This window comes from Leopardus geoffroyi, chromosome X (genome assembly GCF_018350155.1).
Source record: "Leopardus geoffroyi isolate Oge1 chromosome X, O.geoffroyi_Oge1_pat1.0, whole genome shotgun sequence".
In the NCBI taxonomy this organism is placed as follows: Eukaryota; Metazoa; Chordata; class Mammalia; order Carnivora; family Felidae; genus Leopardus; species Leopardus geoffroyi.
The window spans coordinates 112,398,868-112,426,266 of NC_059343.1; the positions used below are offsets into that span (position 1 = coordinate 112,398,868).

At 47.6% G+C, this 27,399-nt stretch overlaps 2 protein-coding genes across 4 annotated transcripts; one reads left to right on the forward strand and one right to left on the reverse strand.

Annotated features, from left to right (window-relative positions):
- Positions 1-1,268: 1,268 nt before the first annotated feature.
- Positions 1,269-4,831, reverse strand: LOC123594517 (small integral membrane protein 10-like protein 2A). Of its 2 annotated transcripts, none has more exons than XM_045471271.1 (2): positions 4,121-4,831; positions 1,269-2,472 (listed from the first exon to the last, which is right to left on the reverse strand). In XM_045471271.1, exon 1 carries the CDS (start codon positions 4,728-4,730, stop codon positions 4,494-4,496), a length of 237 nt encoding a protein of 78 aa, XP_045327227.1. In that variant the 5' UTR covers positions 4,731-4,831; the 3' UTR covers positions 1,269-2,472; positions 4,121-4,493. The 2 variants fall into 2 exon arrangements, 1 of the variants encoding a protein (XP_045327227.1); XR_006710764.1 differs by lacking the exon at positions 1,269-2,472 and adding an exon at positions 3,104-3,258 and having other exon boundaries at positions 4,121-4,233.
- CT55 (cancer/testis antigen 55) lies at positions 3,839-27,399 on the forward strand. Of its 2 annotated transcripts, none has more exons than XM_045471269.1 (5): positions 3,839-4,259; positions 13,793-13,974; positions 17,053-17,197; positions 26,113-26,225; positions 26,995-27,399. In XM_045471269.1, the coding sequence occupies exons 1-5, from the start codon at positions 4,073-4,075 to the stop codon at positions 27,181-27,183; spliced, it is 816 nt and encodes a 271-aa protein (XP_045327225.1). In that variant the 5' UTR covers positions 3,839-4,072; the 3' UTR covers positions 27,184-27,399. The 2 variants fall into 2 exon arrangements, with proteins under 2 accessions (XP_045327225.1, XP_045327226.1); XM_045471270.1 differs by lacking the exon at positions 3,839-4,259 and adding an exon at positions 10,756-11,272.

A 27,399-nucleotide genomic window follows, 5' to 3' on the forward strand; every position in this document is an offset into this window, starting at 1 on the left:
CATGACCTCCTCCAAAGACGGCCACGGGGATGATGGGGAGCTTAGGGGGACAAAGCACCCAGCATGGCACCTGTTGCCCGGCAGACTCTCACCACCTGTCACCGGCCAGTTGCCTTCACTTGGTTTCCTCTCCTCATAGTGACAAGGCTGCTACAGTTGAGACCTGAGGACAAATGTTGAATAGCCAAGAACCCGCTGAATGCTCAGAGCCACCTTGAAGGCTCCCTACTGATGACCCATGAGTACATGTGGCCGGACTGGGGCCAGGCAGTGGTCGTCAGAAGAGCTGGACTCGGGGCGCCACCCTTAACCAGAGAGGAAGCCGCCTGCCTTGCTAGGTGGCAGGGAAGGGTGGTCCTCCCCCACCAGTGTGCCTGGGCCCCTGAGCCCTGGTCTGACCCTCCCATCTTGGTTGTGACAGGCTCCCTGATCCCTCGTCTGAGTTCAGGACCAGCAGGCACTGAACAGGACCATCCGGACAAAGCAGAGGGAAGCTCAGGGTGCTGGCAGGGACTGGGGTCCATCCCTCCTGTGGTGGCAGGTGTCGGAAGGGTCGCTCTTGTCACGGTGCTCCGGCGGGTGGAGCGCACCCAGGCTGTGCTCCTCAGCGTGACCGTGACTTTGCATCCTCAGGACACCTCCGCCCTGGGGACGGTGGGCGGCCACCGCGGTCCTCCCCGGGCCCCCTTCACCAGCCCTCTCTCTGCCTGACTGCCCATCCTTAGCCCTGCAGCCTCGGACCCCGTGACAGGCTTCCCTGGGGAAGCACTGAAGGGACAGCTCGGGTCTAAGATGGGGAGAAGGGGTGCCGGCTTTCAGTCCCCGTGATTCATCATTTCCAAAGCTGGGAGGCCACCTGGACGGCAGGGAGCCAAGGGGGACTTCGCTCTGCTGCTGCAGAGGGGCCTCCGGGTGACCCAAATTCGGTGCAGAGAACCCATTTCCCCCCTCCTCCCCCATCTCCCCATCAAGACTGACCGCAGGAAGTGCTTTCTGACACCAGGCTGTAAAATGAGGAAAAGACTTGGGTACTGGGTACTCGGTTATGCAAACAAAGGCTGTGAATGGGACAAACTGCCCCCAGTCAGGCCTGCGCTCCTGCCTTCTCCTCCAGGCAAGTCGGGCCTCTGAGCATCTTCTGAGCAGGCCTGCATCCCTGCCACGGCCCCACCCCCCTTGCAGCCCTCCCAAGTGGGTCCCCCTCCCCCTGCTCCGGGCCCTCCAAGGGGGGGCCTCTGGGCTATTGCCCCACACCACGAGAGGAGGCCTCTGGTCTTATTTTATTTTATTGAACTCAAGGAGTCTTGTTTGGTTTGGTTTTGCACTTAGAGTGACAAGATTTGACAATACCAGAAGCAAGAACATTTCTCAGCAGACGGTGCTGACCAGTACAGTCAATCACACGCAGGAAAGTGACGCTCGTCTTATTCAGCTCGTGTCTCTGATTTTGTAGAAGCTTCGCTGCCTGGAAAACAGACTGCAAATAAATAAAGTGCACTGAGAGCCCATCAGGCAGCCAGGGCCGACTGGGGGGAGAGGGGAGAGGTGGGGGAGGAAGCACGCTAACTACTCAAGGCCAAAATGGTCAGAAAAGCAGAGGCAGGAACACATGCTGAAGATGTGCGGACCCTCCCCAGTCCCCGGGCCTCGCGCTGAGACTTCCTGCGCCCTCGCCCTCGGGACCGGGACCGGGACCCGGGACCCACGGGGCGGGGCGGGGCGTCCCTGCAGAGGAGGGGTCTCAGGCCAGGGGCCCTGAGGCTCCCCCCACACTTCTCCCTGTTGGGAAGAGGTGTCATAGGCCCCGGGCAGCTCCAGCTGAGCCACAAGGCTGCAGCTGGGGAGCAGGTCACCCCGAGGGTGAGACCTGGCCTTGAACGGGGCACATCTGTGGATCAGCCCCGAGGAGGTCCCTCGTCCTCTCCTCTCAGGCAGCCCGTGTGGCTCTCGCAGGCTGTCCCCACAGATCTGTGGATGGAGTCAGCAGGCTGGCAGGCTCCCACAAGTGGTTCCGGGTGGAAGGGGATTGGGTGCAGGAGGGGCCACAGGACCGGGGATCCCAGGACGCTCGGTACAGGGAAGGAAGCCAGTACACCCTGTCTGCGGGGAAACTGCAGGGGATACATGGTGGCCTCGTCTGGCCTCAGTCCCCAGGGCCAGGCAGGCAGAGCCCTTCACCCAGGACCGGGCTTCCAGCTGGACGGCAGAGGAGGGCAGGTGGCGTGACCCTGGGCCACTCTGTCCCTGGGGCTGACCGGACCACTTCGGTTTTCAGTCCCAGGAACTCGGAGCACTGGGGGCCGAGAGCAGCCAGCGGCGGAGCGGCTGTGGGACTGGGGTCTTTCCTGGCTCCCCCGGGGCCGAGCCTGGCCATCCTGGTACAGGGGGAGCAGCACACCCGGGGCCTCCAGGACCATCCAAGCCCATCTAGAGGAGGTTCTCTCGCGTGATCCTGGGCTCGGGGGGCCAAGCCTGGGGACAGAGAGATGGGGTTATGCGTGGGTCCCGGCCCCGTCCCCCACACCAGCTTTATCCCTTCACCCTCCTGGTTCCATCACGTTCCCAGGAGCCACGCTACCCCCCACCCCCACTCTGCCACCCAGACTGAGAGGCTTCTGCCACTCGACTGCTGAGGAGTCCTTGGTCACGCCTGGGGTGGGGCGGCAGGGGAGGCCAGGCTGTGTAGATGAAGGCCTCGGCTCCACAAGGGGTTCTGGGACTGTCTCCCGCGTCCATCTCAGCCCCGACTGTCTTCCCTGTGACCTGCCACCCCCCCCCCCCCCTCCAAGGAAAGCCAGTTCCCCACACTCCCTACCCTGGGCCTCTCTCTCCCCCTAGGTGCCCAAGGGCCTTGAGGTCCCCTCCCCCACCCCAACCTGTCCTGCCAGGTTTTCTGGAAGACAGGGGACAGATTCAGCCCCACCACTTCTTATGTGTGTGACAAGGGCAAATCTCTTCCTGTCTCAGAGCCCACTTTTCCAATCGTGGGGTGGGGAGAACAGAACGCCCTCAAAGTGTTGCTAGGAGGTCTAGTGTGGAGGTGACAGGGTCTCGTCCTTCCCCACGCCAGAACTGGACCGCTGGGTACCCCACCCCTCCGTGCCTCTGCCTGGAAGGCCCTTCCTGTCCTCCTGGGCCAGGCCCTTTGCCCAGCAGCTCCCCAGGGCAGCTCTAGGGCCAGGGGCGCCCCTGGGCAGGGATTTGAGTCTCTTGACAAGGCCAGAGAAGGGGCGGGTCACCACCTACAAACACTGGTTCCTGAAAGACAGAAAGAGACGGAGACTTGACAGTGCCTCCTCACCCAGAACACCCCCTCCCCTTTCCCCAAGTGCTGCCTCCTCCACAAGCCCCTCGTCCACCTGCTCTCCCCACCCCAGCCTGAGAGCTGCCCTCTGCTCAAGGAGATCCCCATTGCCCTAGCTCCTCTGGGTGCACAGGGGCTGCTGGAGGCGGCGTTCCGTGGCACCTGGCCGGCAGAGGTAGGGCCCGGAGGGAGCGTGGAGCGTGGCTGCGATGGCGGAAGAGCAAGACTGTGGGGGCAGGGATAGGGCGGAGCAGCCTTCCCACTCGTCCAGGTCTCCAAACGTCCAAACGTCCGGCCCCAGGATGCCCTCAGAGGGGGAGGGGAGCGGGAACAGGCCGAGAGCGGCCCCCCAGCCCCCAACACAGGACAGGAGGCAGTTCTGCCAAGGGCTGGGCGGGAGCTGTGGAGACCCCAGGGGCCTGAGAAGGGGACCGACCAGGGGTTTGGCCAAGAACACAACCACCCTTCCTGTCTGGCCCCACAAGGGGGTGAAAGATGGCAGCATCTTTTCCTTCTCGAGCCTTCCCCGGCGCCTCTCCCAGCCCATTCCCTGGGGTTCCGGTGGCAGCATAGGGGCCTCAGGGGACAGCGGGGCGGGGATGGGCTGACCCTCCGAGATGCCCAGGCCGCCGCCGCCCCTCACCCATCTGGGAATGAGACCCAGGGAGTCCTGGGCACCTGTGCCTCCCCCCGCCCCGCCCCTGCCTGGGCAGCTCAGGGGCTGGCTCCCTCGGGTCCAGGGCAGTTCCTGCCGGCCACCACGATGTCATGGCAAGCGCTCCCGCCGGCCCGAAGCCCCAGCCTCTGGCCTCCTACCTTGTTGGTCAGGGCCAGTCAAGTCCCTGCTGCAGAATTTTTCCTTTCTGCTTCCCCCACCCCGGCCAACGTGAGGCGACAGGTCGGCCGCAGTCAAATGGTGTTTTCCTTCTCGAGCCCGACGGAAAGGACCCGTCTGGCGAGGTTCTGTGCAATGGGTCACCGGCCGCGACGCGTGTGGGCGGGTCGCGGCCGGGGCCCGGCTGGGTGGCTCGGTGGCCCGCGTCCTCCCGCGGAGGTCTAGGGTCCGGGGGCCCCGGCCGCCCCGCCTCCTGCCCCCGCCGCGTGCCGGCGGCCGTCCTCCATGCCGGCGCCCCTGTCCGTCTGGGCCGCGCGCGCCGGTCCCTCTGGCCGGGGCTGCGGCGGCGTGCGCTCACTCGATCCGCACCTGCAGGCGGACGTTGAGCATCACCGAGGCCACCACGTAGAAGTAGGGGAAGTTCATGCGCAGCCGCCAGGCCAGGTCGAAGAAGGTGATCAGGGTGCGCGTGAGCCCCTTGCAGAAGGCGCCGTACGAGCCGCGGGCCGCTGCCGAGCGCGACAGCCGCAGCGCCAGGCCTGACAGGGCCGCCGCCGCCGCCGCCGCCGACAGAGCCGCGGACGCCGCCATGGGCCTGGGCCCGCGCAGGCCCCGCCGACCGACACGAGTGCGAGCGGCCAGGAAGGTGGACGCGAGGCCTGCAGCGCCCCGCCCCGCGCCGCCCTCTGTCACCTCTTCCCTTGCTGGCCCCGGGATGCCCCACCGCCGCCACCTCCGCCACCGCCCCTTCTCAGCAGCTCGCAGAGAGCTCCGCCCCTCGCCGGCTGCCGCAGCGGCGGCCGCCAGCATAACCCCGCCCCCCTCTTGGCCACACCCCTCCCGGGCGCTACAGAGCGGCCGCCGCTGTCTTAGACCCGCCTACGGGACCGCCCCGCCTGCAAGCCCCTCCTCCTCCTGGGCTCCCAAGGGCAGAGCCCGAGGGCGTGAGTGGTTTGGAAGGTGGTGCCGTCCAGGGATTGCTTTTGCCGAGTATCCTGGAGGGGAGGGGAGGGGAGGGCCGGAAGGTCTGGACCGCTATACTGATTCTGTATTGAAGGCCCACTGGGAAGGCTCCCCCGGTTTACCTTATCCCCTGCCCCACCATCTCCTCCGAAAATCCCGCAGGGCGACCTGTTGGATCTTTCTTTAATTCACATTTCTCTGCTAACTCAGCAGAGTTTCCCCAAGCCACAGGCGCATTTTTCCTCTCTGGTATATTTGCTGGTCATGTGTATTTCTTTATTGAATTGCCCTGTTGTCCTTGTTTTTAATTTTTTTAAAAAAATTATTTATTTTGAGATAGAGAGAGAGAGCATGAGTGGGGTAGGGGCAGAGAGAGAGAGGGAGAGAGAATTCCAAGCAGACTCTGCACTGACGCAGCACAGAGCCGGATGTGGGGCTAGAACTCTTGAGCTGTGAGATCATGGCTTGAGCCTAAATCAAGAATCAGATGCTTAGCTGACTGAACCACCCAGGCGCCCTCCTCCCCCCACGTTCTCATTCTTATACCTGTAGGGAAAGAAAACTTTCCCTCTACACTCTTAGTTTCTATATGTATACACCTCCTAGGTGTATGAAATAAATCGACAATAGGCAGATTAACAGCAGAAAAGGTATACACCTTTATTAACTTTTAATATTACCTGTCCGGGGACATCACAGGTAAAAAAAAAAATGTAAACACCCAGAAAGGCAGTGTGATTTGAGAGGTTATATACCATCTTAATCGGGGAAGGGGATTGGCGATGTAGGCAATTTAGGGGAGACTAAGTGATTTTTTTAGGAAACATGAGTGAGTTCTTAGTAGAACGGACTGGAGATTGGATAGTTTGTGAAAGATTTTGGATGTGGTGTGGATTTCTAGTTTTCCCCCTTGTGGTAAGAATCAATTTCCCTGGTTGATGAAATTTCTTAGGAGGGGTTTTAGGAGAATTGAGTTCCTTTTGGAGGATTTGTCTTTAGGCCCATAAGGGGATGTTAATCTAAAAAATAAAATTGTCAGGGGCACCTGGTGGCTTAGTTGGTTAAGTGTCCAACTTCAGCTCAGTTCATGATCTCGCGGTTTGTGAGTTCAAGCCCAATGACAGGCTCTGTGCTAATAGCTCAGAGCCTGGAGCCTGCTTCAGATTCTGTGTCTCCGTCTCTGTCTCTGCCCGTCCCCTGCTCGTGCACTGTCTCTCTGCCTCCTTCTCAAAAATAAATAAACGTTTAAAAAAATTTTAATAAAAAATAAAATTATCAGTAATTCACCAGCATAAACATGTTTATTTGGTAATAGGAGAGAATTACAACCCAGGACAATCAAGCAATGGCTTAATGGTAGGCAAGTGGAGAGAACAAGAGAGGAAGTTTCTTTTATAGAGGAAAGGGGGAGGCTGGGATGGCTGTTATAAACAAAAAGTACATTAGAGTAAATTGGGAGTTTCAAGTATAGTAGATTTTCATTGGCTTGGTTGTGATGGTCTTTCATTGGCTGGGCTGTTGTTGGGGAGGGAGGGAAGGAGAAACATCTTTCTTTTTCCTGGTGGGGTAGTAATAGCTAATGTAGTATCTATTTGAAAGATACGTCTCTTCCTCTCAGTGTCTACAATATACAAGGAATGGTAGGTAGGACATAAGGGGTCCCCTTCTGGTCTCCCATGAGGTTTCCTTTTATTAATTTTCACAGACATTTCAGAGAAAGCCCCTCCCTGCATTTGCTATGTTTCAAGTGCTTTTAGTTCAAAATAATATGCCAAAGTGGCATATTTTGGCATGGTGTGCCCCGAAGTCCTTCAAATCACATGGTGATTTCTAACCACTCCTCTTAATCTATTGTTTGCCCTGGATACTGTACAGGATCGTCTCAGGTTTTCAGTTGCCCTTGTTCATGGCATTTTTTAATGGTGTGCTTAGAAGCACTTCTGTGGTTTCACCCTAATCTTTATTCCAAGGCAAATCCAACTCAAACTTGATCAGTTATTAAAGGCGATTTAATAAATTGTGGAAATAGTCATGCTTGCTTATACACATAACTTTTATTTTTATTTTCTAATTTTTAAGTCTATTTATGTAATTTGAGAGAGAGAGAGAGAGGGCGGGAGAGGGGCAGAGACAGAGAGAGAGAGAGAGAAAGAGAGAGAGAGAGAGAGAGAATCCCAAATTTGGGACTGAACCCATGAACTGTGAGGTCATGACCTGAAACCAAGAGTCAGATGCTTAACCTACTGAGTCATGCAGGTGCCCCTATACACATAACTTTTCAAAAAAGCTGTCTGGGGGCGCCTAGGTGGCTCACTCTGTTGATCGTTCACTCTTGATTTTGGCTCAGGTCATGATCTCACAACTGGTAAGATTGAACCCCAAGTCGGACTCTGCACTGAGAGTGCAGAGCCTGCTTTGGATTCTCTCTCTCCCTCTCTGTCTGCTCCTCCCCCACTCATGCGTGCACATACTCTCTCTCTCTCTCTCTTTCAAAATAAATAAATAAACATTAAAAAAAAAAGCTGTCTGCAAGAAGTAGATTCACAATGACCCCATCCTAGTTTCACAAGGAGAGCTGGCTTGAGTATTTAGGCTCTCTCAAAATGCCTGTTCACCACCACACTTGAACATCTCTGTGGCATCTCTATAATGGCGTAAGGAACTCAGCAAATCCATATATAGTGATCTGGCAATTCCTACCACATAGTAAAGGGAAACAAGGCAAGCCTGAAGCATCAAAGAAACTGAAGGAGGTGGTAGGGAATAGGACTAATGGGTGGTTCACTTTACCACCCAAACACAAATTTTATCTCTGTTAATACATCCTTCCAAATAGAGAGGAAAGAAAGACATTCTCAGATGGAAAAAAATTAAGAGAAATTTTGATCAGCAGATATATCCTTAAAGAATGGCTCAGGGAAGTTTCCTAAATGGAAAGGAAAAGATCCCCTGAGGAAGATGGCACTTTAGGAAGGAAAAAGAGTCATTGGAATGGGGAAAAAGAAGAGAAAATATAATAGACTATCTTCTTGAGATTTCAAAATTATTTTGATGGTTGAAGCAAAAATTAGAATTTCATCTCATATGGAGGAAATACTTGACATTTATATCTAAAAGTGAAAAAGTTAGGGGTGCCGGGGTTGCTCAGTTGGTTAAGTGTCTGACTCTTGATTTTGGTTCAGGTCGTGATCTCACGGTTTGTGACTTTGAGCCCCGCATTGGGCTCCACGTTGACACTGCGGACCTGCTTGGGATTTTCTCTCTTCTCTCTCTGCCCCCCCACTCTCTCAAAATAAACAAATATACTTTTAAAAAATTATAAAAGTGAAAAGGTTCAATAGACCTAAATGGAAGTACGATTTCTATACCTCCCTGGAAGTGCTTTAAATTGTCAATGTCAGTACGCTATGATTAGTTATCATGTATACAGCATACCATTTTCTCACTGTTGCTTCTTACCTTATTTTCTCCCTCTCATTCCTGGAAAAATAATGCTCTTATCCACATTTCCAAATCCATTGCAAAAGGAGGAAACTTTTCTGCCTTCTGGATGGTGTCAGAGACCCCTTGGTCTTACCTGTAACCAATTTGTTCTTAGTCCCAAATGCCACTTCCAATTATGCCTACAAGTTTATGGGTGTTACTTATCAAGTTATGCTATTATGGCCCAGTGTCCCCATACCTTGTCTCCCATCTTTCTTCAGTCATAACTCTATTAGCTCAGTTAAATCCCTCCATCTTTGCAAATTGTGTAATCTTCACCACCTTCCATGTTCTTTTCCTTTTCTAAGTGTGTCCCGTCTCCCTGAGCCCAAGGGAAATACAAATCAGCTAATTTTTCTTTGCAAGATTTGTAGAAAGGACTGTTTTAGGATGGGATGGCCTCTTAGAGGATGTTATCCCAACTCTTCTGATTCCTGGCTTGAAAGTGTCAATCAGAAAATTCTGGCTAATGGATCTGTCAATAACCAGACCCCAGCCAGAGTAGTCTGAGTTCCACCTGGTTTCATTTTTGTCTGCAGTGGATGGCATTTCCCATGGACCTAGCTGTTCAGGTAACTGGTGAATTGGAGGTCAGTGTTTATTGGGATGTTTGGCTGTCCCTGTCAACATCCACAACAAATCAGAAGCTTTCATTGGTCCATCCCATTAAACCTCTACAGTTGCCTTACATGGGAACTTCCAGGAGATGTATGTAACTCTGGGTTTGCCTCCATAAGGAGAGCCTTTCTTCCTTGGGTCAGAGTTAGTGCCAATGAACACATGATCAGAAATCTCTCCATAACATTAGGAGAGGTAGCTGACTCCACAGCCAATGCAGTGGCAGCTCAGAAACAATCATTTGACTCCCTGGCTAAAATAGTTCGGTGTAATCACGCAGCCCTTGATCATCAACTTGCTGAACAAGAAAGTGCTTGCGTGATAGTCAAAACCACGTACTACACTCTGGGGAAGTAGAAACGCAATTGCACAAAATGAGAGAACAAGCACATTGGCTACAATGAACTTAACCTAACGATCCATGGTCCTTTGATCTCTTTAGCTGATTACCTTCAGGTTGGGGTTCCGAGTTTAGAACCATTGCTCAAATGGGATTTGTCATATTACTTTCAATTCTGCTTTGTATAATTATTTTTAAGCTTTCTATATGAACCTGATAAACCTTTGTAGAAACAACACGTGGAACAGGGTGATACTAGCCCAATGCTTTGAGATGATCTCCAATGCTTACAACCCTGATAAGATATACACTCTAGATGTGAATGCTGAGAGTTCTCCTTCCTACCCTTCCTTGTTACTAAATGTGATCTTAACGGTTTCCAACCTGTGTACTTTTCCTCCAATGTGAGATATGGCAACCATGAAGGGTCCTTCCTGGCACTGAGGGACAAAACCAGTAAATGTGGAAAACCTGACTCTTGATCAGTGATGTTTTAGAGGAAAATGATCAAAAGGGGGAAAATGTGAAAATTAATAAAGGAAACCTCATTTAAAATGGAGTGGGAAAGCCCTAAAGGGAGAGCTCTCACACACTACCATTTGTCAACAACATCTGTAGACCCCAACAGGAAGAAACTTACTTTCCTACCCCAGCAGGAGGAAGGAAGATTTCCTCCTCGCTCAGCAACAACTCAGCCAATGAGAAACTGCCAGAACTCAGCCAATGAGAGGCCATCACAACCTTGGACTCTCACTCTCCTCCAATGACTTTCTTTCGAAACCACACATCCCAAATTCCTCTCCCCTGTAACCCTTGGTTGATAGCACAGAGCTGATAGCACGGACCCTGCTTGGGATTCTCTCTCTCCCTCTCTCTCTGCTTCTCTGTCTCTCTCTCAAAATAAAGTTAAAAAAAAGATTAAAAAAAAAAAGTGGCTCCTGGGACCATAGTGCATAGTGAGAGCAAGACACAGCCTGTTTTGATACAAATATAGACATGCAAGTTCATCTTTCCCACAGTATCTGTGGTATCGTTTAACATTGAACAGAAAGCCGTTGCTTAGAGCTGAACACTCACTGATCTCTCTGTGGAGTGAGTGTAGGGGTGAGGTGGTGGTGTTGGTAGGGTGGCGGTGGGGGTGGTGGTGTGTGGAGGGCGCCTAGCGACAAAGGAAGAGAAAAGAAGGCAGTGAGGAGTGGGGATTACACATCTGGGAGCAAGGTCCTCGGGGCAAGTTGCTGTGCCACCTTCCAAGACAGGCATCAGGCCCTCCCTACAGACGCCCACCGAGACCCTCCACTCTCGGAGAGGTGCAAAAAGGGATCACACTGGAAGTGATTTCCGGCTGGCCACCACATTTCCGCTCTCACCTCTGATAGGAGGAGCCATGAAGTCCCGCCCATCAGCTCACGGCTTCTCAGTGGCTTCCACTGAGCCCGCTGTGTTCCCATTGGCTGGATGGTGAGCCTGCTAAAGCCCCTCGTGGGGCAGGCTGAACGAAGGCTCTCATAGGCATTTGTCTGGACTTCGGGTGGTGCTGAGGGGTGGCCGTGGCGTCTGAGCGGCTCTGTGGGAGGCAGAGAAGCAAGCTTGGTGTTGTGTCTGAGGGGCACAGGCTGCCCTAACAACGGGACCATGCTTCGCTTCATTTCCAAGGCTCTTGCCTTCTTCCGTCGGAGGGTGGACTCCTCGGAGGCCGAGAAGGAGCAGCATGTGAAGCTCTTGGAAGGTACTCGATCCGTCTCCTCCCTCCCAGGGGCCTGCACCTAAGGGTGCTCCCCTTTCCTGGCTCAGAAGGGCGCCGCATGCCCCTGGCAACGCCTCCCTGTGAGGACAGGCATCCTCGAGTCCCTGCATGCCCAGAACTCTCCTGTCCTAGGGGATGGTGGTGTAGACAGAGAAGGCTCCTGGGGAGCTGTGCCCGGCCCTTGCATTTCCCCAAGTGCCGTTGGAATTTACATGGTGTAAATGTGGAAATGTGCACCAGATTCCTTTTCATCTTTTCAGTAGTAGTGGATCTCCCTGACTTGAGATTGCATTTCATCTTGTTTCCCAAACACGCGTGTATCTGAAGCCAGGTGGTCAAGTCCTATGTCTGTCGCTGGTCCGCGGCCAGGGGCCACATGTAACTCGCTCCCCTCTGTGTCCTGAACTCCCGCCCCAGGGTCGGGCCCTGAGTGGATGACTCAGGGGACCCCGGTGCAGGCGTCCCTGTGTCGCTGGGCACCCGTGAAACCCGAGAGGGCGTGCCGGGGTGGCCGGCGTCCCTGCTCCAAAGTGCGTTCATCGGCCGAGCTGAGCGCTTGTGTGTGCCAAGCGCTGGGCTCGGGGCCTTAGGGGGCATTCGTGCCATTCGATCCTCGGAAAGCCCTCACGAAGGAAGTCAGAGTATTGTCCCGTCCGCTTTACAGCCGGGTCAGGGAGACGCGAGCAGGGGAGAGAGGGGGCCCCGGCTGGTCTCCCCCAGGCCCGGAGGCCCAGCAGCCACCCCCTGATGTGTGTGCCCGGGCTCGGAGGCACTTCCTTCCACGGGGTGAGTGTGTGTTTGGTCAGCGTCATCCTCCCAGCTGGGACCCGGCCTTCCTGGTGCCCGGATGTCATGCAGCTTCTCTGCCGGCGGAGCGTGAGCCCTGCAGAGTGGTGGAGTCTCAGCTGAGTCGGCCACAGAAACCTGCGGCTTAGCTTTAGTGGGAAGCTCTCACTGCCACGTGCGTTAACTGTGTTTTTGCCGAAGGGACAATGCAGAAGAAATTCTGACATATTCTCATGAGCCTAAGTGGCAGTTGCCCTCTTGTCCCGTCCCCTTCTTGTGTTTTATCTTATATATATATTTTTTATTTTTAACTAATCTCCAACCCAGGGCTCAAACTCACAACCCAGAGATCGAGATTCTTATGCTCTACCGACTGAGCCAGGCAGGTGCCCCTTCTTTGTGTTTTATGATTTCACTTGATAAATTTGACCCATTTAAAAAAAAAAAAAAGGTTTCCAGGATTTTCTTGGCTTCTGAAACCATCATCTATTTTTTCAAGTTTATTTATTTTGAGAGAGAAGAGAGAGCACAAGCAGGGGAGGGGCAGAGAGAACGAGAGAGAGAGAGATCCCAGGCAGGCTCCTCGCTGCCAGCACAGAGCCCGACTGGAACGCACAAACCGTGAGATTACGATGTGAGCTGAAACCAAGAGTGGGGTGCTTAAAAAACTGAGCCACCCATGTGCCCCCCTGAAACCATAATCTATTATAATCAATATTTCTCCCAGCCTCACTTTAGAGGGCACCTAATGTGTTGTGGTTCATAGTGCGGGCTCTGCAGGCTTAGTCTCTAGGTTCAGATCCAAAATTATGGCTTACTAGGTGTGTTTGTTCAGAAAAAAATAAACCTGAGAGTTTGGGATGCACATTTGGACTAGATTTAAACCCCCAGATCTCTTTATGTGTTTTGTCTGGTGAGATGTTTGAATAATCTCTAGATGCTGCTGCTGCTGCTATCGCTGATAATGATAAAATTCTATAACAATAATGGCCGTTTAAAGACTCTCTAGACGCAGAAGCCATGATAACAACGAACACATAAGCTCTAACCTGTGGGAGACATTCACAGTGTTAAGCACTTGACATGTACGTGTCAATTAATAATTACAACAACCCTTCCCCCCCTGCTTTATTGAGACATAATTTCCACATCACACTCTTAAGTTTAAGGTGTACATGATGCCTTGTTATATGTATATATTGTGAAATGTTTGCACAATAAGGTTCATGAACACATCCATCACCTTACATAGTTATCCTTCGTGCCTGTGTGTGTGTGTGTGTGTGTGTGGGTGGGTGGGTGGTGAGGACATTTAAGATCTATTCTCTCGGGCAGACATTAAGAATGCCCTGGTTTTACAGATGAAAACAAATTCAGAGAGGTTAAGAAATGTGCCCAGGGTTACACAGATGGTAAAGGGAAGAACTGTGTTCACAGCCAAACAGTCCCAGACCCAGTGCCCTCTATGGCAAAGCTCCCCTGCCAAGTGCATTGGGCTGCTGTGCCTTACAGAGAAATGGTGGAACCAACCTTTTAACATGAGCATTCTGCCTCCCAAACACTTAATCACCGTGCCCCTCTGCATCTCAAACTAAGTCCAGCTTATTTCTGTAGCTAGATCATTGTCTACCACATCTTCCCCTGGAAGGCTTTACTTCTCATGGGCACTTACTTTGGAGACTGATTAATGAAACATTTTGTTTACCCCTCTCTTAGGTGACACCACATTAAAAACTGTGCAGGGAGCTGTGACAAAGGTCTGTAAGGACCACGGCTTGATTGATGACTTGATCTACTTCAGTAGTGATGTTGTGACTGACAGTGTGTTTCTGAACGTGGGACAAAAAGTCACTGCCATTGTGGAAGAAGATAAAACATATGGATGGAAAGCGGTCAAAGTAAGATTAGTATGAGTTTGGGGGCCATCTTTATTCCTGGGGGGATTTCTTTTTTTTTTTTTTTAATTTTTTTTTCAATGTTTATTTATTTTTGGGACAGAGAGAGACAGAGCATGAACGGGGGAGGGGCAGAGAGAGAGGGAGACACAGAATCGGAAGCAGGCTCCAGGCTCTGAGCCATCAGCCCAGAGCCCGACGCGGGGCTCGAACTCACGGACCGCGAGATCGTGACCTGGCTGAAGTCGGACGCTTAACCGACTGCGCCACCCAGGCGCCCCTCCTGGGGGGATTTCAATCTTGCTTCTGTTTATTCAGCCTCTCTAAAGTGACCTGGCATGGCAGAGGTAGAGTGGAAGTTGAAGTCCAATTCACTGTGTTGTGTGGTAGACTTGTTCCTATCTTTGTAGTGCTTTCTATTTATAAAAGTAGAAATTGTATATCTATTCTTCAGCACTAAAACTATTTAACAATAATAATTATTAGAGTCTAGATTATTATACTGCAACTTCCTTTTCTCACCCAAGTAAAGGATTTTTGATTTTGCTGAAATGTAATTGCTAGGTGAACAGACATGCACTTAATTTTTTTAAGTTTATTTATTTATTTTGAGAGAGAGAGAGAGAGAGAGAGAGGAGAGAGAGAGAATTCTAAGCACTAAGCAGGCTCCATGGTCAGGGCAGAGCCCAACTTGGGGCTTGATCCCATGACTCTGGGATCATGACTTGAGCTAAAATCAAGAGTTTGACACTCAACTGATTGAGCCACCCGGGCACCCCAAGAGTCTCCATTTTTAAGGACATAGTTCGATGACATTTTTAGTAAATTGTACAGAGTCATGCAATCATCACCTCAATATAGACATTTACCATTTTAATAGATACTGTCAAATTATGCTTCAGCTTTATTGTACCAATTGGCACTGTCAACAGCAGGCTGTGAAAATGCCTGTTTGCCAATATTGACAAGGTTGGAAATATTTCAATCTTCGAAATCTTTTCCAATCTTTAAAAAAAGGCAGTCTCATAATTTTATTTTGCATTTCTTTAAGTGTTGGGGAGAGTACAACAATTTTTTTTTTCTTAGAGCTATTTCTAGTAGGAGCATCAGAGCTGTTTGTACGTTATGGAAATTAGAACTTTGTTAGGAAATTTATCATATGAACGTTTTGCCAGTATTTCCTCCAAGACTGTTTTTAAAAAATTTTTTAATCTGTTGTTTATTTCTGAGAGACAGAGCACGAGTGGGGGAGGGGCAGAGAGAGAGGGAGACATAGAGTCCAAAGCAGGTTCCAGGTCCTGAGCTGTCAGCACAGAGCCCAACGAAGGGCTTGAACTCACGAACTGGGAGATCATGACCTGAGCCAAAGTCAGATGCTTAACAGACTAAGCCACCCAGGCAGCTCTGTTTGTCTTTTTAGAGCTTCCCCCTTCCCCCATTATCTTCCCAACTTTATCTCATGCTCTCTCCCTCTGGGGGCACTGATCTGGAATCTTTTAGTTTTCTTCCTTGTTCTTCTACATTGAGATGTGTTGTCTCTCCTCCCTTGTCATTTCCCTGCCCCTGTCCTCAACCCTACACACATTTGCCAGGTAAAAATCTTTCTCTTTTCTCACAGCCTATATCAAATCCCACTCTCTCCAGGAAGTTGTCCTATATTCTTCTTTTTAAGTTTTTGAAATTTATTAAAAATTTTTTAAGTTTATTGATTGATTTTTGAGAGAGAGAGAGAGAGAGACAGAGAGAGTGAGCAGGGGAGGGGGAGAGAGAGAGGGAGAGAGAGAATCCGAAGCGGCTCCACACTGTCAGCATGGAGCCCAACGTGGGGCTCAAACTCACAAACCGTGAGATCATGACCTGAGCCAAAACCAATAGTCAGATACTTAACCTACTAAGCCACCCAGGTGCCCCTAAAATTTATTTAAATAATCTCTACATGCATGTGGGGCTCGAACTCACAACTCCAAGATCATGACTGAGCTAGACAGGCACCCTGTTGTCCTATATTCTTTCAGTCTGAAATTCCCTCCCTGCTGGGAATTCGCAGCAGCCAGCATTTGCACTTGGTTTTACCATTTGTCACAACTTGCACTGAATTAGTGATTTTTGTCTTTTACTCCCCTTTGGTTGTGACTTGCTGGAGGGCAGGAACAGTATATCTTTTACCTTCAAATCTAGTACCGTCAGTGCATTAAACCTGGTTGGTACACAAATTGTGTTTTTAGACACATTTTAAAAATATATGACATGGGGCTCCTGGGTAGCTCAGTCGGTTAGGCCTTTGACTTGGGCTCAGGTCATGATCTCGCAGTTCGTGAGTTCGAGCCCCAGGTTGGGCTCTGTGCTGACAGCTCAGAGCCTGGAGTCTGCTTCAGATTCTGTCTGTCTGTCTCTCTTTCTCTCTGCCCCCCCCCCCCACTCGTGCTCTGCCTCTCTCAAGAATAAGTAAACATTAAAAAAATATATGACAGAACAACACAAAGAGTGAGCCCTCATTTAAACAATGAACTTAAGGGGTGCCTGGGTGGCTCAGCTGGTTAAGTGTCCAACTTTGGCTCAGGTCATGGTATCATGGTTCGTGGGTTCAAGCCCCATGTCAGGCTCTGTGCTGACATCTTGGAGCCTGGAGCCTGCTTCTGATTCTGTGTCTCCCTCTCTCTCTGTCCCTCCCCCGCTCGCGCTGTCTCACTCTGTCTCTCAAAGGTGAATAAATGTTAAAAAAAATTTAAACAATGGTCTTTAATTAAATATACTGTGTCGATATTGGGTCATCAATTGAACCAATGTACCAATCAAACAAATGCAAGATTCTAGTAATAGGGCAAACTAAGAATGGAGGAGAGGAATGTATGGGAAATTTCTGCTCAATTTTTGCAAACTTCTCTAAAAAATAATGAAAGATATAAAGCTCACTCATTATTTTATCATCATCTCATGTCTATCATATGTTTGTCAGGTGAAATCTATTCACCACTGTTTGTTATAGTTGTTTAAACCACTTCTTGAATGACAATGATTGAAGTGTGTTTCTGCTTTTTAAATTTGTGTTATGTTTGCAGTAATTGTTTCTTTATTTCGCAGGTGGTTGCTCTTTGTGATGGTTGCCATGGCAATGGAATGTCCAACTCCTACGCTAGAGTTTCATTTGCCTCTATTACCTCTGCAGAGGAAGGGGCTGACTACATTGATCATGCAACTTACTTCTCACTAGATGTTGTTTGTAAAGGTACAATTTACATCTTTTAAAATTTAATATTAGGTTTTATCTATTTTTTTCATTTTATACATTGGATTTGCAGATGGTTATAGGCATCATTTCCAGCGTCAAATTTCAAACACGCTACTTGGCAAGAGGATTTTCACATTAGAACTACTTCTCTAGCATCCTTGGCTCCAATCAGAGGCTCTTTAATGCTTGAGATCGACCTTTGGAGTTGAAGATAACGTGCAACAAGGGACAGATACCTAATGTTCTTAAGAGTTCATGCTACCATTTGTTACCATTTCATTTATTAGATGCAACAGCTAGTATTTTTGTAATTTTTCCATTCGTATAGGCATAAAATTTATAATCTAACAGAAAAACATTAAGGGATGCTCTTTTTTAAAAAATATTTTAAATGCATTAAAATAAATTTGGAGATAGCCTTGTACCTTTCCGTTGGCTTGCAAACTGGCCCCTGTACATGGAGGGCAAGGAGAGATCAAAGAAACAGGCAAACCCCTCCCAATTGGTAGGTGGCCAGTGTAATAAGCAAGGGAACTTACATACAAGGCTTGTCTTGGGTGGACACCAAGTGAATAGATCTCTGCACCCACCTGCCAGAATCTTAAAAATTTACATAGATGCCTTAATTGCGTTGTTACATACACTGCCCAGGCGGTCTCAGCAAAACCTTGATCTCTAAATGCTATGTCCTCCAGCTGTGGGGGTGGTGGGCAGAACATAACATTCCAAAGACGGGGGCGGGGGGTGATGAAGAGCCTCCAGCCACCTGGGGTCCAGCTCATGGGTCAACTGGTGGTCATGTCCTCTTGATAACCTCCTTTAGCATTTTCCGTGTGTGTGTGTGTGTGTGTGTGTGTACTTTTGTTGAATTCTATTTGGTAATTATCAGGTATAACAATTTGTTGTTTTTGAAAATTTTTTGTAATGTTTATTCATTTTTGAGAGACAGAGAGAGAGAGCGTGAGCGGGGAAAGGGCAGAGAGAGCGGGAGACACAGCATCTGAAGCAGGCTCCAGGCTCCGAGCTGTCAGCACAGAGCCTGAAGCAGGGCCCGAACCCACGAACCGTGAGATCATGACCTGAACCGAAGTCAGGCGCTTAACCGACTGAGTGCCCCAACATTTTGTTGTTTTATGCCTAAAGCTGTAATTTGTTAATTTGTTTAAGTTATTTGAGTTTAACTCAGCACATGATAGAGTGCTTGGTATCGGCAAGACCAAGATAAGTAAGACTTTATTAAACCACGCCTACAAAGAGCTCACAGTCTAACTGGAAGAGATAGACATGTGGATACATTAAAAGAACATGATGAGGGGCGCCTGGGTGGCTCGTCGGTTGAGTGTCAGACTTCAGCTCAGGTCATGATCTCACAATTCGTGGGTTCGAGCCCCTCGTCTGGCTCTGTGCTGACAGCTCGGAGCCTGGAGCCTGCTTCGGATTCTGTGTCTCCCTCTCTCTGCCCCTCCCCACTCACACTCTGTCTCTCTCTTGCTCTCAAAAATAAATAAAACATTAAAAAAAAAGAACATGATGAAAACAACACTACTGAGCAGAGGAGAGAAAATGACTGCTACAGGGAGACTTGGGGAAGGCTGCCTGGGTGAGATGCTTTCCCAGCTGGGCTCCACAGCCCTGCAACCCCCTGCCAGGCTGGGCTTTGAAAGATGAATACAAGTAAAAATTTTGTACCTGTTTAAGCCCAACCAGATGCTGTTTAGCTTGAACACAAAAGGGGAAGTTAGTTCAGCCACACTGCATCTTTCCATTTGATTTTTCTTGGATTAAAAAGCCAGGACTTGACCTTAGTTGGTAACCATGGAAGTCCCCAAAGATGATTATCTGGTGGCAGCTAGGGTTTTAAGACAAGTTTAGTTAGAAATACCCAATTCTAAGAGAAAAGGCCCCTGTGATTGCTACGCTCCAAAGTCAACTTCCTGGTTCATATAACCATGCCAACTGGAAGTCACTGCCAACAGTAGTAGCCCTTGCTAGCGGAATTCTTCTCAATATGGGAAACACTTGAACATGTTTGTAATGCCAAAGGGATTGATTGAAAGTGCAGGAGAGAGCAGGAAGGACTGATGGAACCAGGGCCCTGAGGCATAAATAGAGGCCGGGACCCAAATCATGGGTGAGAGGATTTATTGCTACAAAATAAATCAAGTGAATCAGAATAATAGACTTCTCTAGGGTAAGAAAGGGGGTAGATTAAAACGACCTGAGCACCTAATCGGTCATGGTTAGAATTGTCAAAACAGCTGCTGTTGATGTGATTATGAAACCCAATGAAAATGGCAAAAGACAATTCCAATTTAAAAGCATAATGGGAATCTAAAAAAAGGAAAAACTGAGTGAAGGTGTTTGGTCCCACACAATGGGAAATCAGTGTGTATTCTCTTCTTGATGTTCATGCAACAGAGTAAATATTTGAACGTCTGGCTCTGTTCCAGGTCCTATTTTCCTAATATTTGCATTCTAATGAGCTAGATCGCAGGCAATCAGCAAGTAACCCCCCCCCCCAAAAAAAAAGAGAGAGAGTTCCAGGTTGTTCTTTACCGTCTAGGACTTGAACTAGGTGCTGTAACAGTACAACAGGAGGGTACGGTGTGGTGGGGTTTGCTATACACAGCAATGTAGGGAAGGCCTTGCTGAGGAAGTGATACTTGAGTTGAGACCTGAAGGAGGAGCCAGCTGGGGAACATATTTGGAGTCAGGGAATAGGGGCCTGCGATGGGAAGGAGGAGAGGGTGGCGGGAGGGTGGTGACTATGTGTGGTATGACCCGAATGTGAAATGGTTTGAGATGAGGTTGTAAGTGCCAGTAGGATCACAAATGGGATAGAACCTGGTCCTGTGTGAAGGGCATAATTTACACTAGATTTACTCCTGTCGAGAACCTTTTGGGATAACCTCGATGCGGTCAGTTCTAATCGGATGGGATAGGTGACAGAAAGAGTGGTAAGCAGGTTGAGGAGTGAGTGGGAAGTGAATATATGGAGACCGTTGTGGGACACGAGCGTGGAAGAGAGTAGCTGAGAGTGTGTGTTCTTCTTGGCACAGCCTGAATGTGTTTATGTGTCAGTGAGAGGTGCTCTGATGGGTGCTTCGGGGCCCAAGATCCCATTTGTTTGGACTTGCCTCACAGGATGGTGGTGATCAGTCCCCATTATGCACACACGATTTGAGGGTTTAGGTCCATGAGTGTTAATGTTAATAACATGGGAAATAGTTAATGTCAGTATTGGGTCCGTGATTGTATTTTGTATGTGAATAAACAATAAATCTTAACCATTTTGGGGAAGGATGCTAAAATGGAATTGAGCCTTCAAGACCCTCAGGGCAGGGGTGGGGGGCCTACCAAGTGCATAATGTTGCGATTTCATTCCCCTTTATTTTTCAGGTTATGTGTTAATATGGTCCTATATCATCCTACATATCCTTATGTAACCAGTGCGACCTGAGTTAGAAACCTGAGGTCACAAATAAGGTTATTTCTTTATTTTTCAGAACATATTGGCTTGAGTGCCCACTTGAAAGATTAAAAAAAAAATTCTGTGTAACCTTCTTATCCCTTTTTGGACTTTCCCTCATGCCTTGAAGTGTCCAACTGTACAATGTCTTACTCAGGTCAGAGGTAGCTTCCTGTTTCAATATGCCACTATAGTGACCAATAGTCACTAAAAAACCCTGTCCTTCAGCTTCTGACATTCTTATGCTTGAATTCAGGAGACTGGAGTGGGCAGGGAGATGGAATATTTATTTCCCTAGATACCTCATTGCCAGGCTGCACTTTGGCAATGACTTTATACATCTACCAAAGGCCATAGCTTTTGTAGGGCAACTCTCTCCTTCAGCTATAGCTATAGGGGGTGACCATATCCTCTGTTGTCCAATCTGAGTCATTAAAAAATTTTTTTAATGTTTATTTATTTTGAGAGAGGGAGAGTGTGTGCAAACAGGGGAAGGGCAGAGAGCGAGAGAGAGAGAGAGAGAGAGAGAGAGAGAGAGAATCCCAAGCAGGCTCCATTCTGCCTGCACACAGCCTGATTCAGGACTCGAACTCATGAACCGCGAGACCATGACCTGAGCCAAAACCAAGAGTCAGACACTTAACCAACTGAGCCACCCAGGGACCCCCAATCTGAGTCATTTTTTGAGACTAAAATGGGGTGTTACAATTGATTAAAATTGAACCAGCTTTTGAGTTATTTATCTATGACTAACAAATTGGTCTTAAGTTGGGACATTTAAAATAGTATTAATACATCTTTCAAAAACAAAATTAGTTCTAAAAAAGAACGTCTCTGAGTCCATCAACAGAAACATTTGAATGTTTCATCAAATTGCGATCCAGTGGCAAATTTGTAGGTTTTCTTAATTTCCTTCCATCCTGCTATGGATAGAAATATCTCCAATACAAAATAAGAGCTGCATATGAAGATTTTTGCCACACTCTGAAATGTTCTTAAGTATAATCATCTGATTTCAAATTTGTACAGCAGTTGAGCTCTGATGGTTCAATTTGCTCACTTCTTCCATTTTTGAGGGGAGGGAATTTTTGACCTCTCTCCCTGCAAATTTCATGTGGGTAAATATAATTCTCCAAAACCTTCCAAACCTGAATTTTGGCACTATGTTGGTTGAATTTTTTTATTAAAGGCTTCCAACTGATTTTAAACAGACTGTAACCAAACTTAAAAGGACTCGTTTCCAAAAAAAAAAAAAAACAAAATCACGACCATAGTAAGACAGTTGGGCTGGTTTCACAGTCCTTCAGAGGCTCAAGTGTGCTTAAAATCTGATTGATCTGTATAAGAAACAGAAGAAAGTAGTAAGAAAAAAGAGACAAGTCACCATTCTAAGTCATTATCTTTTTTTGTTTGTTTGTTACTAAGCAAACTCTACCCCCAAGGTGGGGCTTGAACTCATGACCCCAAGATCAAGAGACATGTCCTCTGCTGACTGAGCCAGCCAGGGACCTGCTGAGTCATTATCTTTTTGTATTCAGTATTAACTTGGTCCCAGAGGTTTGTAGTTCTGTTATTTTGAATATGTAAATACACACAGGTATACACACGTACACACATGTCTTCTAAATTTTGATTACTACAGCTTTGCTTTCAGTTGGTTGAATATCATGGATGTTTGGATGCGGGTATGAATTATGCTTGCACCACAACCAATTCCAATTACATTTCTGTTCCATCAGTTTTTTATTTTTATTTACAATTTTTTTTTAACGTTTACTTATTATTGAGAGACAGAGACAGAGCGCAAGTGTGGGAGGGGCAGAGAGAGGAGACACAGAATCTGAAGCAGGCTCCAGGCTCTGAGCTGTCAGCACAGAGCCCGACGTGGGGCTCGAACCCACATATGGCGAGATCATGACCTGAGCCGAAGTCGGACACTTAACTGACTGAACCACCCAGGCGCCCCCCATCAATTTTTTAAATTTCCACGAACGGTATGTTTACTGTGATACTTTGTTCCAAATTTGTAATTATGTTAGCACTGCAAAAATAAGGGCCCCTGGGTGGCTCAGTCCCTTAAGCCTCTGACTCTTGATTTCGGCTCAGATCATGATCTCAGGGTCGTGAGACTGAGCCCCATGTTGGGCTCAGCGTGGAGCTTGGTGTGTGTAGCCTACTTGGGATTCTTTCTCTCTCCCTCTCTCTGTCCCTACCTGACTTGTGCTCTCTTTCTCTCAAAATAAATTAATCTAAAAAAAACACTGCAAAAACCAAAGAGTATATTCCCAGTGTAGGGCTTTTTTTATGTTTCAAATTTTTATTTAAATTCTAGTTAGTTAAAATATGGCGTAATATTAGCTTCAGGAGTAGAATTTAGTGATTCATCCCTTACATATAACACCCAGTGCTCATCACAAGTGCCCTCCTTAATGCCCACTACCCTTCCAGCAACTCTCAGTTTGTTCTCTATAGCTAAGAGTCTGTTTTATGGTTTTCCTCTCTTTCTCCTCCTATGTTCATCTGTTTGGTTTCTTAAATTCCACACATGAGTGAAGTCATACGCTGTCTTTCTCTGACTGACTTATTTCACTTAGCACAATACACGCTAGCTCCATCCATGTTGTTGCAAATGGCAAGATTTCATTCTTTTTGATGGCTGAGGAATATTCCCTTGGACATATACCACATCTTTATGCATTCATCAGTTGGTGGGCATTTGGGTTCTTTCCATTACTTGGCGATTGTTGATAACGCTACCCCAGTGTAGGACTTTTATACTGAATTTATAACAGCATTTGTACCAATATTAGCCATTTTGCCTCTGCCAGAGAGAACTTTCGCAACTTTTGTCGAAGCTCTTCAGGCAAAATCAAGTTAGGCTTAGTACTTGTTTCAGAGGGGAGAACACACACCATGGTGGAACCACGGCATGTCTCAGTTACAGGGTATCAGGAAGAAGCTGTTATAGGCTTTGAGATTTAGTTGGGTGATTTGGGGGAGGGTGTAAGGAAGTGAGGGTTAACCCTAAATTGGATGCTGTCAGAGAGTGGGGCGATCTATGATTGGTTATTTTGTGGGTGGCACAGTAGCCTTGCTTTTTTTCATGCTTAGACCAAATTATGAAATGGCTTTGTTCTGTTTCATTTTGTCATAGTCTCAGGGTGACTTTATCTGAGGTTGTATCTTATGAGATTGTTTATGTCTAACAGGAAAGCAAAATGGCCTGGCTGTGAGTGTCAGACCACACTTAATAGTTATGATATTGAATTCTAATTATCATAGTATAATATTATAATATTATTACAGTTATAATACTGAGGTCTAGCTGTGACTAGTTTTGGACATTAGCGACTGATCATTTTCTCTCTCACTTTGATTCCATGATTCGGATGGAAAGAATCAAACCATTACTGGAATTCATTTAACTCTTTCTTCTTTAAAGCATCTGGCATCATTTGATCATTTGTGAAGTTCTTCTCCTAATGGACCTAAGATCTTAACAGCTATTGTTAAACTCTTGCAATGTACCTAAGAAAAATTGTAATACAACATTGTTGAAATTATGTTAGAGCAGTCGTTTGATAAAAGAAAAGTCACGCATCATAGAATTATATGTCAATGTACCTTTTGTAACTTCTCATGTTAACTCATGGTCTTTGGGCACTGTTTCTTAAAATATCTACTAAGTTGTAAAGTAAAAGCTTCATGGGATCTAGTCCTCTGGTTTTCTCATGGATGGTGATATCACTGTGGCCTCTATGGTGGAGAGTAAATGTTGACAGACCAAATGTTGTTTTGGTCTACTCGGGCTGCTGTAACAAAGCACCATAGGCTCAGTGACTTAAACAATAGAAATTTATTTTCCCACAGTTCTGAAAGCTGGACATCCAAGACTGAGGTTTCAGCCAATTTGGTTTCTGGTGAGAACTCTTTTTGACTTACAGTTTCTGGCTTACAGCTTCCAGTTCACCAAGTCTTTTTTTTTTTTTTAATTTTTAACATTTATTCATTGTTGTGAGACAGAGAGAGACAGAGCATGAGTGGGGGAGGGGCAGAGAGAGGGACACACAGAATCTGAAGCAGGCTCCAGGCTGTGAGCCGTCAGCACAGAGCCCCACGCGGGGCTCGAACTCACGGACCGTGAGATCGTGACCTGAGCTGAAGGCAGACACTTAACCGACTGAGCCACCCGGGTGCCCCTCAGTTCACCAAGTCTTCATGTGACCTTTCCTTGGTGTGTGTGAGGAAGAGAGAGAGAGAGAGAGAGCACAAGCTCTCAGCATCTCTCCTTACAAGGACACAAATCCTGTTGGGTTAAGGCCCCTTGCTTATGAGCTTATTTATTTATTTATTTTTATTTATCTCTACACCCAACACAGGGCTTGAACTCACAACCCCAAGATCAAGAGTCACGTGCTTTACTGACTGAGCCAGCCAGGCGCCCCTCCTTATGAGCTCATTTAATATTAGTTACTTCCTTAGAGGCCCATCTCCAAATACAGCCTCACTGGAGGTCAGGGATTCGACATAAGAATTTTAGGGGGACACAAACATTCAGTCCATAGCACAGATGAATTACATAGTTCATGTATTCATCAACTTTCCTGGAAAATTAATTCATTACTCATTTTTCCCTAAGCACACATTCATTCTTTTGCTCACTGCTGCCAAAAAGGTTTATTGAAAACTGAAAAAAGGGGTTACCAAACTATTAAACAGATAAGTACTTATAGATTTGTACCATAACAGGAACATTCAGTGTATGACAAGACATCTGAGCTGAGTTTTCCTGTTAATGTTTCATGTAAACATAACCTAGGGTGTCTCACATTTCCCAGTGGTCCTCCCAACTCGATAGTTTGGAAGAATCTTGCCATTTTTAGGCTGTGGCACGTATTTGGGCTGATTATGTGCCAGGCATTGTTCTGTGAGTTTTGTATGTACTGACGGTTGTCCCTTTACTCTCTGTGGTAAGTACTACAATTATGCTTCTCATTTTATAGATGAAGAAGTCAAGGTACAAACAGGTTAAGTAACTTGACCAAGGTTGCAAGCTGAGTAAGTGGCAGCGTCAAGGTTTGAACCGAGGCAGCCGGATTCATACTTGTGCCCTGACTTATGTACTTCCCTGCCTATCCAGAAAGACTTGTGAATGTGACCAATGTTTGAAGAAATCCCATGGTGCTCTCAAAGAGATTGCCCTGTGAGGCCCACTTGATGCTTTTCTCCAAAAGACTTTGTTAAACCGGGGAGAAAATCAACGCATAAAGGGTTATAAACATCCTTTCTGACAGAAATACTTACAGGTTACTTGTTTTAAAAGGTCCAAAGTGTGCTTTCAATGTAATAGAAACTGTCTTAGGGTATTACAACGTCAAAGTAATGGTGAAGCATAATATTACCAAGAATATTCCAACGCGGCTTCTCTCCATGGCTGTTTTAGGTTTTGAGCCTTACCAAGGAGACCGAGTAGAAGTTGAGTTTTCCACCCAATCAGACACGTTGGGCAGAAGAGCCCTGTCGGTGAAGCCTCTGAGACATAAGCATGTGCATGAGGTAGTTCGTTTGCATGTAGCTCTTGTCGTCTGTTTCTGCTTCTCCTCCCACTAGTGATTATTGCTGCTGCTCGTGATCCCGTGGGGTGTGTTGGGAAAACCATTCTTTGCCATAGAGGGTTCTATTTTTTCATGGAATGGACCGTGCTTCTGAAGGGAAAGAATTCAGGAATTCTATGGAACACACATGTAATTAAAATCTAAATTAGGTAGTTTACTTGGGAGGTATTGAAGTGCTCTGAGAGCAACCGTAATAGAAAACAAATCATGTTGAGGGAATTGTTGGGGAAGAATGAATGGAGAGGTTGTGGGACCAGAGCTTGCAGTAAATGCTGGGTGTGATTTAGGTAGTGGAGATGGGAAATGCGTGGGAAAGTCAGTTTGCAGAAAAGGACAGATGGCATTTGGGATGTGACCCAGGAAGTAGGGCAGTGACATTTGTTGGCCACCACATTCCTTTCTCACTCTACCCCTTTCACTCTCTCAACCATTAGGAGAAAGGTTAATGGACATTGAGTGTTCTATTTAGAGCAGCATTTCTAATCCTAGACCAGGGCCCCACCTGCAGGGAACCTGACTTAGCTGCTGTGAGGTGGGGTCTGGCAGCATGGGTAGTCTTACAGAGTGCTCCGGATGTGACAAATATGGTGGCCAGGCTGGGAATCACTGATTTAGAGTGACCTACAGATTAAGGCCAGAGAGAGGAGCTGCGGACCTTGTTACAGCGTACAAAGCTTTCACATGAACGTTTCTGTTATCTGTAATTACAGGTCTACATTACGAGCCTACATGGAAGAAATGGGGTGATAGATGACAGCATCTTTTTCACCTTGGAATCTCTGAAGCTTCCCGATGGATACACACCTCAAATATCTGATGTTGTTAATGCTGTCGTGGTGGAGAGTAGTCAGTCCTGCTATATGTGGAGAGCAATCTCCATGACTCCAGTGAAAAGGTAGTAATGAGAAAACAGCATTTGTAGTCCCCGTGAAGCTTTTCTTCTCTTATCAGTGAAGAGCCCGGCTTGAAAGTGTTTTGTGATAAATAGTTCAGTCAACCTCAGGAATTAATTCAAATGCAACCTTTCAAGTCCTGTGTGGGTTGGCTCAGTGGAGTGTACCTTCTGGATAGTGGTCAGCAGTTTTCGTTATTGATTAAAGACATTTTCATCGTAA